Below are 12,798 nucleotides of genomic sequence, written 5' to 3'. Positions count from 1 at the left end.
TGGACTCTTGCTAATATGAAAGAAATGAATTTATCAGGTAAGTTCTTACATAAATTATGTTTTCTTTCATGTAATTAGCAAGAGTCCATGAGCTAGTGACGTATGGGATAGCAGATACCCAAGATGTGGAACTTCCACGCAAGAGTCACTAGAGAGGGAGGGATAAAATAAAGCCAGCCAATTCCGCTGAAAAAATAATCCACAGCCAAAATCAAAAGTTTTAATCTTATAATGAAAAAAACTGAAATTATAAGCAAACGAATCAAACAAAAACAGCTGCCTGAAGCGAACCGCATATCAACGTAGAATCTAGCACAAACTTACTTCACCACCTCCATGGGAGGCAAAGTTTGTAAAACTGAATTGTGGGTGTGGTGAGGGGTGTATTTATAGGCATTTTAAGGTTTGGGAAACTTTGCCCCTCCTGGTAGGAATGTATATCCCATACGTCACTAGCTCATGGACTCTTGCTAATTACATGAAAGAAATTTTCTTTAGGAGACCCTCTAATTTTTTATCCATAGGATCTTTGAAAGCACAACTGTCTTCAATAGGTATAGTTGTACGCTTAGCCAGAGTAGAAATAGCTCCCTCCACCTTAGGGACCGTCTGCCATGAGTCCCGCATGGTGTCAGATATGGGAAACATCTTATTAAAAACAGGAGTGGGAGCGAACGGAATACCTGGTCTATCCCACTCCTTAGTAACAATGTCCAAAATCCTCTTAGGGACCGGAAAAACATCAGTAAACGGGAACCTCTAAATATTTGTCCATTTTACACAATTTCCCTGGAACTACAATAGGGTCATTATCCAGAGTCGCTAAAACCTCCCTGAGCAATAATCGGAGGTGTTCTAGCTTAAATTCATATCTGAATCTGTCTGAGGGAACATTTTTCCTGAATCAGAAACCTCTCCCTCAGAGAGCAAATCTCTCATCTCTACCTCTGAACATTGGGAGGGAATATCGGATACGGCTACTAAAGCGTCAGAAGGCTCAGCATTCATTCTTAACCCAGAGCTACTGCGCTTCCCTTGCAACCCAGGCAGTTTAGATAAAACCTCTGTGAGGGTAGTATTCATAACTGAGGCCATATCTTGCAAGGTAAAATAATTAGACGCACTAGAGGTACTTGGCGTCACTTGTGCGGGCGTCAACGGTTGTTACACTTGGGGAGAACTAGATGGCAAAACCTGATTTCCTTCTGTCTGAGAATCATCCAGTGCCAAACTCTTATAAGTCAAAATATGCTGTTTGCAATTTATAGACATATCAGTACAAGTGGGACACATTCTAAGAGGGGGTTCCACAATGGCTTCTAAACAAATTGAACAATGAGTTTCCTCAGTGTCAGACATGTTGAACAGGCTAATAATGAGACAAGCAAGCTTGGAAAACACTTATTTAATGAAAAAACAACAATTTTCAAAATCGGTACTGTGCCTTTAAGAGAAAAAGAGACATACACAAACTGCAAAATTGCTTAAAATTACTTAAAATTTTCAGAAATTTTTGCAGCAGACACACTAAGCTATGGTAAGATTGCACCACAAGCAATTTAACCTTTAACCCCAAATAAGAAAACCGGATTGACAAAGTGCCAAAAAACGGTGCAATAATGTGGGGATAAAGCTTCGATTAGGCCCAAGGAGTTCCCCAGGACCCTCCGGTGTAGAAGCTTGCTGCTTGTCTATGGAAAACAACTGCGCAACTGAGGCGCGAGATTAGGCCCCGCCCACCGCACTCAATGTTACTAGGGCCTTTAGAAAAATCTACCAAGCGATTTTTCAGCCACGTGGGTTATCAAAACCCAAAAAAAAGCGAAGTGTACCCTCATACAGTTGTCTCTTCAGATAATAAAAAACGTTACTCCCAGCACACACAAACGTTTGGTAATAAATCATTCAAACTGAGTGCCCATAAGTAAAAGCCCTTTATGCAAGCTAGTAAAGCCCCTTCTAAGATTAGGATTACTGCTTACCCTTCCCCTTATGGGGATACTGTCAGCCTTTCTGAGTTATCACAGTCTCTACAGAAAAAATTACTGAACATACCTCATTGCTGTATAGCAAGAAACCGTTCCTCACACTGAAGTTTTCCTGTACTCCTCACCTTCTGTGGGAACAGCAGTGGACCTTAGTTACAAATGCTAAGATCATCATCCTCCAGGCAGAAATTTTCATCTATCTCCTGCCTGAGAGTAAATAGTACAACACCGGTACCATTTAAAAATAACAAATTCTTGCTTGAAGATAAAATAAAAACTAACAGTTTATCACCTCTTTCACTTTACCCTTCCTGCTTAGAGCCGGCAAAGAGAATGACTGGGGGGTGGAGTTAAGGGGGGAGCTATATAGACAGCTCTGCTGTGGTGCTCTATTTGCCACTTCCTGTTAGGAAGGATAATATCCCACAAGTAAGGAAACCGTGGACTCGGTACATCTTGCTAAATAAATATTTATAGTGCAGTAATGCTCTACAGTGGCTGCCAGTAGTGCACTGCACACACACAGCATTAATCTGCCCCTGGCTGAACCAGCCTGAAGCCTGCTGCAACTTCTAATGTAACTATTTTTGCGTGTTGTAGCTGTGGGGCTCTTGCACTAAACCTGCCTATCAATTTATGCTTAGTGACATATGGAGTCACTCACTGGCTGCTGTTTAACTGTGACTGAGCGGAAACATGAGGGAGATGCCTGGCGCCGCGTTACTGAGACAGGACTGGTCTCTAACAGTGAAGGAGTTAAGTGAGTGACGAGGTTGTGGCTGACGCCCACCCCAGACCGGTACCAAAGTGTACATTGAAGAGGTTGGAGGTAGCGGAGGGTGGGGGTCTGCAGAGGCCAATGGCCATAAGAAGTAATAGCCGCACAGACCGGGGCTGTGCACGTGACACACAACATGACAGTGTTGTGTGAGTGACACAGCCTCAGGGGCCAACGGCTGCAGTGTGGCACAGTCTGAAAATGAGGCAGAGATGAAAGGAAAACACATTTGAAAAAATAAAACAACTAAAACTTAGGGACAAAGAATAATATAAGAATTAATGTTTACATTGGAAAACTACTTCTCAGGGGCATTTTAAGGGAGGTATTCCTTTGGTGTATCTGTATCACGTACTCTAGGCAACTTTTAAAATAGCTCCTACTCCTTGTATGTTTAGAGGGTATTGACCAAATGCATTAAATATTTGGGGTTATTTAGGGGCATCCACAATGTATTGTGGGCTTTGTCATCTGAAAACCTAGTCATATTGGTTAGATGTATGCAATGCTGGCCTGGCTCTGTCCGCTATCTTACTACATACTCTTTATGTAGTCATTTAAATATTTGCAGTGCAGCAGCACTTTTTTGCGTTAGAGTGTGTGTGTCTGTATATATGTATTAGTGTCTGTGACTGTGTGTTAGTGTGTGTGTGTCTGTATATGTGTATTAGTGTATGTGACTGTGTGTTAGTATGTGTGTGTGTCTGTATATGTCTATTAGTGTCTGTGACTGTGTGTTAGTGTGTGTGTGTGTCTGTATATATGTATTAGTGTGTGTGTGTCTGTATATATGTATTAGTGTCTGTGACTGTGTGTTAGTGTGTGTGTCTGTGACTGTGTTAGTGTGTGTGTGTGTGTATGTGTTAGTGTGTGTGTGTATGTGTGTGTGTGTATGTGTTAGTGTGTGTGTTTATGTGTATTAGTGTCTGTGACTGTGTGTGTGTGTGTATATGTGTATTAGTGTCTGACTGTGTGTTAGTGTATGTGTTTATTAGTGTCTGTGACTGTGTGTTAGTGTATGTATGTATGTGTATTAGTGTGTGTGTGTGTGTCTGTAGATGTGTCTATGCATGTGTGTGTCTCTGTGTGTTAGTGTCTGTCTGTGTGAATAAGCCTAACACTGCACCATCACTAGCAACTTCATGGCTACTGCATTGCTGGCACAGCTTTCACACGCTCAGGCTGCTGGCAGAGACATGCAGAGACACGGTTATCCCTGCAGGTCCATTATATGATGATGTAAGGTGACTGTGGTGTAGGTACTGCATTTAGCACCCAGTATGGTAAGTGCCTCTTCTGGGGTAATGATTAGGGCACTGGATAGTAGGTGACACTGCAATATTTTATCACTGCATGATAAGTGACAGTGCTGTATTGATTGCTATGCAGCACTACCACTGTTTGGTTTGCTATGCAGCACTACCACTGTTTGATTTGAATTTAGCCACCAATCAGCAAGCGCTACCCAGGAGTTAAATAGAAAGTTGCTTAAAATGTCATACTTTATCTGAATAATGATATAAAAAACATAATTTATGCTTACCTGATAAATTTATTTCTCTTGTGATGTATCGAGTCCACGGATTCATCCTTACTTGTGGGATATTCTCCTTCCCTACAGGAAGTGACAGTGAGAGCACCCACAGCAGAGCTGTCTATATAGCTCCTCCCTTAGCTCCACCCCCAGTCATTCGACCGAAGGCTAGGAAGAAAAAGGAGAAACTATAGGGTGCAGTGGTGACTGAAAGTTTTAAAAATAAAAATATATATATATGCCTGTCGTAATAAACAGGGCAGGCCGTGGACTCGATACATCACAAGAGAAATAAATTATGTTTTCTCTTGTAAGATGTATAGAGTCCACGGATTCATCCTTACTTGTGGGATACCAATACCAAAGCTTTAGGACACGGATGAAGGGAGGGACAAGACAGGGACCTTAAACGGAAGGCACCACTGCTTGTAGAACCTTTCTCCCAAAAATAGTCTCCGAAGAAGCAAAAGTATCGAATTTGTAAAATTTGGAAAAAATATGAAGTGAAGACCAAGTTGCCGCCTTACAAATCTGTTCAACAGAAGCCTCATTTTTAAAAGCCCATGTGGAAGCCACAGCTCTAGTAGAATGAGCAGAAATTCTTTCAGGAGGCTGCTGTCCAGCAGTCTCATAGGCCAAACGGATGATGCTTTTCAGCCAAAAGGAAAGAGAGGTAGCCGTAGCCTTTTGGCCTCTCCGCTTTCCAGAATAAACAACAAACAATGAAGATGTTTGACGGAAATCTTTGGTTGCTTGTAAGTAGAAATTTAAACCACGAACCACATCAAGATTGTGCAACAGACGTTCCTTCTTTGATGAAGGATTAGGACACAGTGAAGGAACAACAATCTCTTGATTGATATTCTTATTAGAAACAACCTTAGGAAGAAACCCAGGTTTGGTACGCAAAACCACCTTATCTGCATGGAAAATAAGATAAGGTGAATCACACTTTAAAGCAGATAGCTCAGAAACTCTTCGAGCCGAGGAGATAGCAACTAAAAACAAAACTTTCCAAGATAGAAGCTTAATATCTATGGAATGCATAGGTTCAAACGGAACCCCTTGAAGAACTCTAAGAACTAAGTTTAAGCTCCAAGGCGGAGCAACAGGCCTAAATACAGGCTTAATTCTGACCAAAGCCTGACTAAAAGTTTGAACGTCTGGGACATCTGCCAGACGTTTGTGTAGTAGAATAGACAAAGCAGATATTTGCCCTTTAAGAGAACTAGCTGATAATCCCTTCTCCAAACCCTCTTGGAGAAAAGACAATATTCTAAAAATCCTAATCTTACTCCACGAGTAAACTTTGGATTCACACCAATAAAGATATTTGCGCCAAATCTTATCATAGATCTTCCTGGTGACAGGTTTTCTAGCCTGAATCAGGGTATCAATGACCGACTCAGAGAACCCACGCTTAGATAGAATTAGGCGTTCAATCTCCAAGCAGTCAGACGCAGAGAAACTAGATTTGGATGCGAGAACGGACCCTGGATTAGAAGGTCCCGCCTCATTGGCACGGTCCACGGTGGAACCGAGGGCATGCCCACTAGGTCTGCATACCAAGTCCTGCGTGGCCACGCAGGTGCTATCAGAATCACCGAAGCTCTCTCCTGCTTGATTCTGGGAACCAGACGTGGAAGGAGAGGAAGCAGTGGAAATACGTAGGCCAGATTGAAGGACCAAGGCACTGCTAGAGCATCTATCAGAACCGCCTTGGGATCCCGGGACCTGGACCCGTAACGAGGAAGTTTGGCATTCTGACGAGATGCCATCAGATCCAATTCTGGTGTGCCCCATAGCTGAATCAGCTGAGCAAATACTTCCGGATGGAGTTCCCACTCCCCCGGATGAAAAGTCTGACGACTTAGAAAATCCGCCTCCCAGTTCTCTACTCCTGGGATGTGGATTGCTGAGAGATGGCAAGAGTGATCCTCTGCCCATCGGATTATTTTGGTTACCTCCATCATCGCTAGAGAACTCCTTGTTCCTCCTTGATGATTGATATAAGCTACAGTCATGATGTTGTCCGACTGAAACCTGATAAATTTGGCTGCAGCAAGCTGAGGCCATGCCTGAAGCGCCTTGAATATCGCTCTCAGTTCTAGAATGTTTATCGGAAGAAGAGATTCCTCCCGAGACCATAAGCCCTGTGCTTTCAGGGAGTTCCAGACTGCACCCCAGCCTAGCAGGCTGGCATCTGTCGTTACAATGAGCCTCTCTGGCCTGTGGAAGTACATTCACTGAGACAGGTGGTCCTGAGACAACCACCAGAGAAGAGAATCTCTGGTCTCCTGGTCCAGATGCAGTTGAGGAGATAAATCCGCATAATCCCCATTCCACTGTTTGAGCATGCATAGTTGCAGTGGTCTGAGATGTAGGCGGGCAAAAGGAACTATGTCCATTGCCGCTACCATGAGTCCGATTACCTCCATACACTGAGCCACTGATGGCCGAGGAATGGAATGAAGAGTTCGGCAAGTGGTTAAACGTTTTGATTTTCTGACCTCCGTCAGAAATATTTTCATTTCTACTGAATCTATCAGAGTCCCTAAAAAGGAAACTCTTGTAAGAGGGAAGAGAGAACTCTTTTTTATGTTCACCTTCCACCCGTGAGATCTCAGAAAAGCCAACACAATGTCCGTGTGAGACTTGGCTAGCTGAAAAGTCAACGCCTGAATTAAGATGTCGTCTAGATAAGGTGCCACTGCTATGCCCCGAGGTCGTAGAACCGCCAGAAGGGACCCTAGCACTTTTGTGAAAATTCTTGGAGTCGTGGCCAACCCGAAGGAAAGAGCCACAAACTGGTAATGCCTGTTTAGAAAGGCAAATCTGAGAAATTGATGATCTCTGTGAATAGGGATGTGTAGATACGCATCCTTTAAGTCCACGGTAGTCATATATTGACCCTCTTGGATCAGAGGCAGAATAGTCCGAATGGTCTCCATCTTGAATGATGGAACTTTGAGGAACTTGTTTAGAATTTTGAGATCCAAGATTGGTCTGAAAGTTCCCTCTTTTTTGGGAACCACAAACAGGTTTGAGTAGAACCCTAGCCCCTGTTATTCTTTTGGGACTGGGCGGATCACCCCCATGGTAAGAAGATCTTCTACACAGCGTAAGAACGCCTCTCTCTTTGTCTGGTTTACAGACAATCGAAAAATATGAAATCTCCCCCTTGGAAGGGAGTCTTTGAATTCCAGAAGATATCCCTGGGACACAATTTCTAAAGCCCAGGGATCGTGAACATCTCTTGCCCAAACCTGAGCAAAGAGAGAGAGTCTGCCCCCTACTAGATCTGGTCCCGGATCGGGGGCTACCCCTTCATGCTGTCTTAGAGGCAGCTGCAGGCTTCTTGGCCTGTTTACCCTTGTTCCAAGCCTGGTTAGGTCTCCAGACTGACTTGGATTGGGCAAAAATCCCCTCTTGCTTTGCAGCAGAGGAAGCTGAAACGGAACCACTTTTGAAGTTCCGAAAGGAACGAAAATTATTTTGTTTGGTTTTCATCTTATTTGATCTATACTGAGGAAGGGCATGACCTTTCCCTCCAGTGATATCTGAAATAATCTATTTCAGTTCAGGCCCGAATAGGGTCTTTCCTTTGAAAGGGATGTGCAAAAGTTTAGATTTAGATGACACATCAGCAGACCAGGACTTAAGCCATAATGCCCTGCGTGCTAAAATGGCAAAACCTGAATTCTTTGCCGCTAATTTAGCCAGTTGAAATGCGGCATCTGTAATAAAAGAATTGGCCAACTTAAGGGCCTTGATTCTGTCCATAATCTCCTCTAATGGAGTCTCCATGTGAAGAGCCTCTTCTAGAGCCTCAAACCAGAAAGCAGCTGCAGTAGTTACAGGAACAATGCACGCAATAGGTTGGAGAGAAAAACCTGATGAACAAAAATTTTCTTCAGGAGATCCTCTAATTTTTTATCCATAGGATCTTTGAAAGCACAACTGTCTTCGATAGGAATAGTTGTACGCTTAGACAGAGTAGAAATAGCTCCCTCCACCTTAGGAACTGTCTGCCACGAGTCCCGCATGGTGTCAGATATGGGAAACATTTTCTTAAAAACAGGAGGGGGAGAGAACGGAATGCCTGGTCTATCCCACTCCTTAGTAATAATATTCACAATCCTCTTAGGGACTGAAAAAACATCAGTGTAAACAGGAACCTCTAAGTATATATCCATTTTACACAATTTCTCTGGAACCACAATAGGGTCACAATCATCTAGAGTCACTAATACCTCCCTGAGCAATAAGTGGAGGTGTTCAAGCTTAAATTTAAAGGCCGTCATATCAGAATCTGTCTAAGGAAGCGTCTTTCCTGAATCAGAAATTTCTCCCTCAGTTAACAAATCCCTCACCCCTACTTCAGAGCATTGTGAGGGCATATCAGATACGGCTACTAAAGCGTAAGACGGCTCAGCATTTTTCCTAAACCCAGAGCTGTCCCGCTTTCCTTGTAAACCAGGCAGTTTAGATAAAACCTCTGTGAGGGTTATATTCATAACTGTGGCCATGTCTTATAAAGTAAAAGAATTTGACGCACTAGAGGTACTTGGTGTCACTTGTGCGGGCGTTACTGGTTGTGACACTTGGGGAGAGCTAAATGGCGAACCCTCATTTACCTCTGTAACTTTGCACAGCTATGTAAATAAACAATTAACCCCTTAATAGCAAAAACGGATTGAAAAAACGTCAAAACCGTTAAAAAAAGACTTTCAGCACCTTGCCACAGCTCTGCTGTGGCTCCTACCTGCCCTTCAGAACGATTTGTGGGGGAAAAAACTTCTTTTACAGCCCTCAAACACAGCAGGAACCTCAGGAGAAGCAGTTGGATGTCTCAGAGGAAAGGAAACTGTGCAACTGAGGCGCGAAAGTAGGCCCCTCCCACCTCACTCGATGTTTTGAGGCCTATCAGAGAAACACCAGAGTGTCTCTTAATTAACCATGTGAGTTACAAAACTCAAAACCAAGCCACAATGACCCCTTTAGTCCCTTCAAAAAACATTATAATTGCCCTCAATAAACAAAACGTTTTTTCCAAACAGTGTCACCAGTAACTAATGAGCCCTTCAAGCAAGCTGAAATTCCTATCAAAGTGTCTGAATACATCTTACCCTTCCCTCATGGGGATATTGCCAGCCTTTTCTAGAATTAACACAGTCTGTCTAGAAAAATATAGACTGAACATACCTTAGATGCTGCTTAGCCTGCAAACCGTTCTCCCAACTGAAGTTTTCCAGTACTCTTCAGTCCTTGTGAGAACAGCAGTGGATCTTAGTTACAAAGTGCTAAGATCATCATCCTCCTTGCAGAAATCTTCATCCCTTTTCTGCCAGAGAGTAAATAGTACACACCGGTACCATTTAAAATAATAAACTTTTGCTTGAGAAATAAAAAGTAACATTTTAGTCACCAGATAGCTCTTTGCCCTTCCTAGCAGTTAAGCAGGCAGAGAGAATGACTGGGAGCTGGAGCTAAGGGAGGAGCTATATAGACAGCTCTGCTGTGGGTGCTCTCTCTGCCACTTCCTGTAGGGAAGGAGAATATCCCACAAGTAAGGATGAATCCGTGGACTCGATACATCTTACAAGAGAAATTTGGGTTTCATATCCCTTTAACTAGCAATGGGATGGTATGTAATCGGGGGGGGGGGGGGAGGCAGCAAAATGTATCCTCGCCTGTGTGGCACAATAAACCATTTATATATATATATATATATATTTATTTTTTTATTTTATTTTATTTATATATGTATTTCCCGGCTCGACTGTATCTTTGATGGGATCAGACAACTATATTTAATTTCCCTAAGAGACACAAATAAGATACAAGTGGCTGAACCCCTGGTAGTCAACTTTACATAGAAATAACAGTGAGCTGTTCCCCCTTAAACCTTCTAGCTCTTTTTTATCTTGTAGATACACAAAGGAAAATTAATTTAAATAAATAAGGTAGCAGTGGATTATGGACAAATCAGCAAAAACAATAATGTAAAGAAAGCAAAGAAATGTTTGCAGCATGGAATGTCACCCTGAAGCAGTGTATGTGTGTGTGTGTGTGTTTGAGTCTTACCTGGTTTCCAAATAAGTTAAATCCATCAATGGCTTCTAGAGCAGCTTTAGCCAAACCAACAGAACTGCAAGAAAACAATATGCATAGAAAATAGTTACAAAAACAATCCATTCTTTTTTTTAAAGCTCTAAAGCAGACAGTCAATACCTGTCTGCTTGTGATGCATAATTTACCAAGTCAGCTATACTCACAATAAATAAATCTGTCTCTTATTACAGTAGGACAAATTGAATTTGCTCGCTCAATAGAAGCTACTTTACATCACAGGTGGAGAGAATATGCTTCCAAACAATCTCAGGTTAAAACATAGAAAACCAAGAATGAAATAGACAGAAGCTAATGAAATGCTGGACAAGGAATAGGATATGCATATTAAAGGAGCGTATGGAACATGGGGATCGCTATGCTTTATAAATGTGCTGCTCTTTTACAAGTTGGGACGTCATTGTTTTGAAACACATCTACAGAGCTGATAGATTTCAGCATTACATACATTATAGCTGGCAGCTGAAGCATCCATTAAACAATATGAGCAATTATCTCATAAGCTTTCTCAAAATCCATAACTTAAATACTGCAATATAATCTGCTAAATGTTTGTATTCCTGGTGAGACTAGCAACCCATGCATACATGAATAGAAAAAAACAGCAAATGAGAATTTGTAATGCAGTAGATTAGTAATCTAACCCAAACACATAGCAACACAATTTGCAGGACTAATAGAACAGAACCGGCTTAGAGACAAAGGATATTTCTAAAGATACTTTCAAATGTAAACAGACCCATTTCACTAGATTAAAGGGAAAATGTAACTCAATCAAGTAGCTAACAAGTTCATTGTATTTAATGATGTTGCAAGAAAACACATTTAAAATGACTGGTTTGTTTCTTTACTGCCACTTATATAGTTTTTCTATTACACATACTGCAGTATTAAAATGATCACTATACGTAGTGGGTTTTAACAGGCAAAAGCAGCTATTTAATATTGTGGCCGGACTGTTATCCGACCGACATTTGTCCGACTGACATTTGTGTGACGGACAATATTCGACAGACAAAAGGTTGTCGGATAACAGTCTGGCCACAAGATAGATAGATAAGGATAGATACAGATTGAAAGATAGACAGATAGACAGATAAAAGCACGTCAAGGGTGGTGGGACCCATGGTTAGTTCCCAGAGGCGGTTGTGGCGCTCAAGGCTCCGATTAGAACAGAGCACTCTGGAACGTATCTGCCCTCGGCCGACGTGGGAACACAGTCTCTTTGACATATGTGCTTCGGCATTCTGTTCATCTGCATTTTGTCCGAGCACCATTTCATATAGTTTTTCTATAACATATACTGCAGTATTAAAATGATCATTATAGTTGGTGGGTTTCAACAGGCAAAAGCAGCTATTTCAAACTGCAACATAAATAAGCTATTTGGAAACTATTCCGTAAACTCAAGCAGGTAAAATGGATAATTGGGAACAAAATAAAGGGGAGAAAATGCCATAGTGCTTAATGCTCATTTTATTTGATTACATAAAACCATCAAAATGGAATTTTAGACTTAATTCATAAAACTATACATCACTTTTGCCAGCAGTGAGTTACTCCAGATCCTAAATTGGCAATAATAACAGTTTTCAGTGTCAGTGAAGTACAGTGTTGTTGTAGGTCCAGTTTGGGGATGTTGTTGTGCAGTGACTGAAGGGAGAATACTGAATATGGTAACACTGCCCCAGTACAGAAGGTGAAACTGTTTCTAATAAATACAAGGCTGCACTTAGAGCTAATGTTTTAACCAATCATTGGATTGATCAGTGAGATGTTTTAACTTCAAGCAAAGACTTTATCTGGTCTTTTGTACAGATAATGACTAAAATGACTATTTTAAAGGGACATTCCAATCAAAACTGAAATGCACATAGATTAATTACATCACACAAATTTACAATATACATCTATTGGCAAAAATGCTTCTAGTGAAAGTTATCACTGTTTTAGTGTAAGCATTTTTCTCTGCACGTGCATGTGAAGTATAGCAACATATTCTCAGTGCACCAGCAATTTAAATACCGCAGCTGCTCAGAGCATCAGTGGGGGCTTGTATAATGTCAGCAATGAAACACATTGAGTGATTACCAGATGATACAAGCAACTTAGGCTTTCTGAGCAAGTGCTGGTACACTGAGAATACTGAAGTATATTCTTGAAACTGCTATAGTTTTTAATAGAAGCATATATGCTAAAACATGTATGCTGCAAAATATTAAAAAGGAAATGCAGCTATGTGCATTCCGATATTGGCTGTAATGTCCCTTTAACTTGATCACTAGTCAGGAGAGTCTTACCCCATAGATGTCGATCACTTAAACATTTCAATAGGCCATTATATAGGTGAATAGGTGAAATACATA

At 41.5% G+C, this 12,798-nt stretch overlaps 1 protein-coding gene across 3 annotated transcripts in view; it reads right to left on the bottom strand.

Annotated features, from left to right (window-relative positions):
* The window catches only part of PHKB (phosphorylase kinase regulatory subunit beta), a 1,109,273-nt gene that overhangs the window by 538,150 nt on the left and 558,325 nt on the right, over nucleotides 1-12,798 (bottom strand). For all 3 annotated transcript variants that reach the window (XM_053701982.1, XM_053701974.1, XM_053701966.1), the window contains one exon: nucleotides 10,388-10,451. In XM_053701982.1, coding sequence (XP_053557957.1) covers nucleotides 10,388-10,451 — 64 coding nt within the window. The remainder of the gene's footprint in view (nucleotides 1-10,387; nucleotides 10,452-12,798) is intronic.

The sequence above is a fragment of the Bombina bombina genome, chromosome 1 (assembly GCF_027579735.1).
Source record: "Bombina bombina isolate aBomBom1 chromosome 1, aBomBom1.pri, whole genome shotgun sequence".
Classification (NCBI taxonomy): domain Eukaryota; kingdom Metazoa; phylum Chordata; class Amphibia; order Anura; family Bombinatoridae; genus Bombina; species Bombina bombina.
Note: the sequence above shows the minus strand (reverse complement) of the source record. Positions and strands in the feature narration are given on the sequence as shown.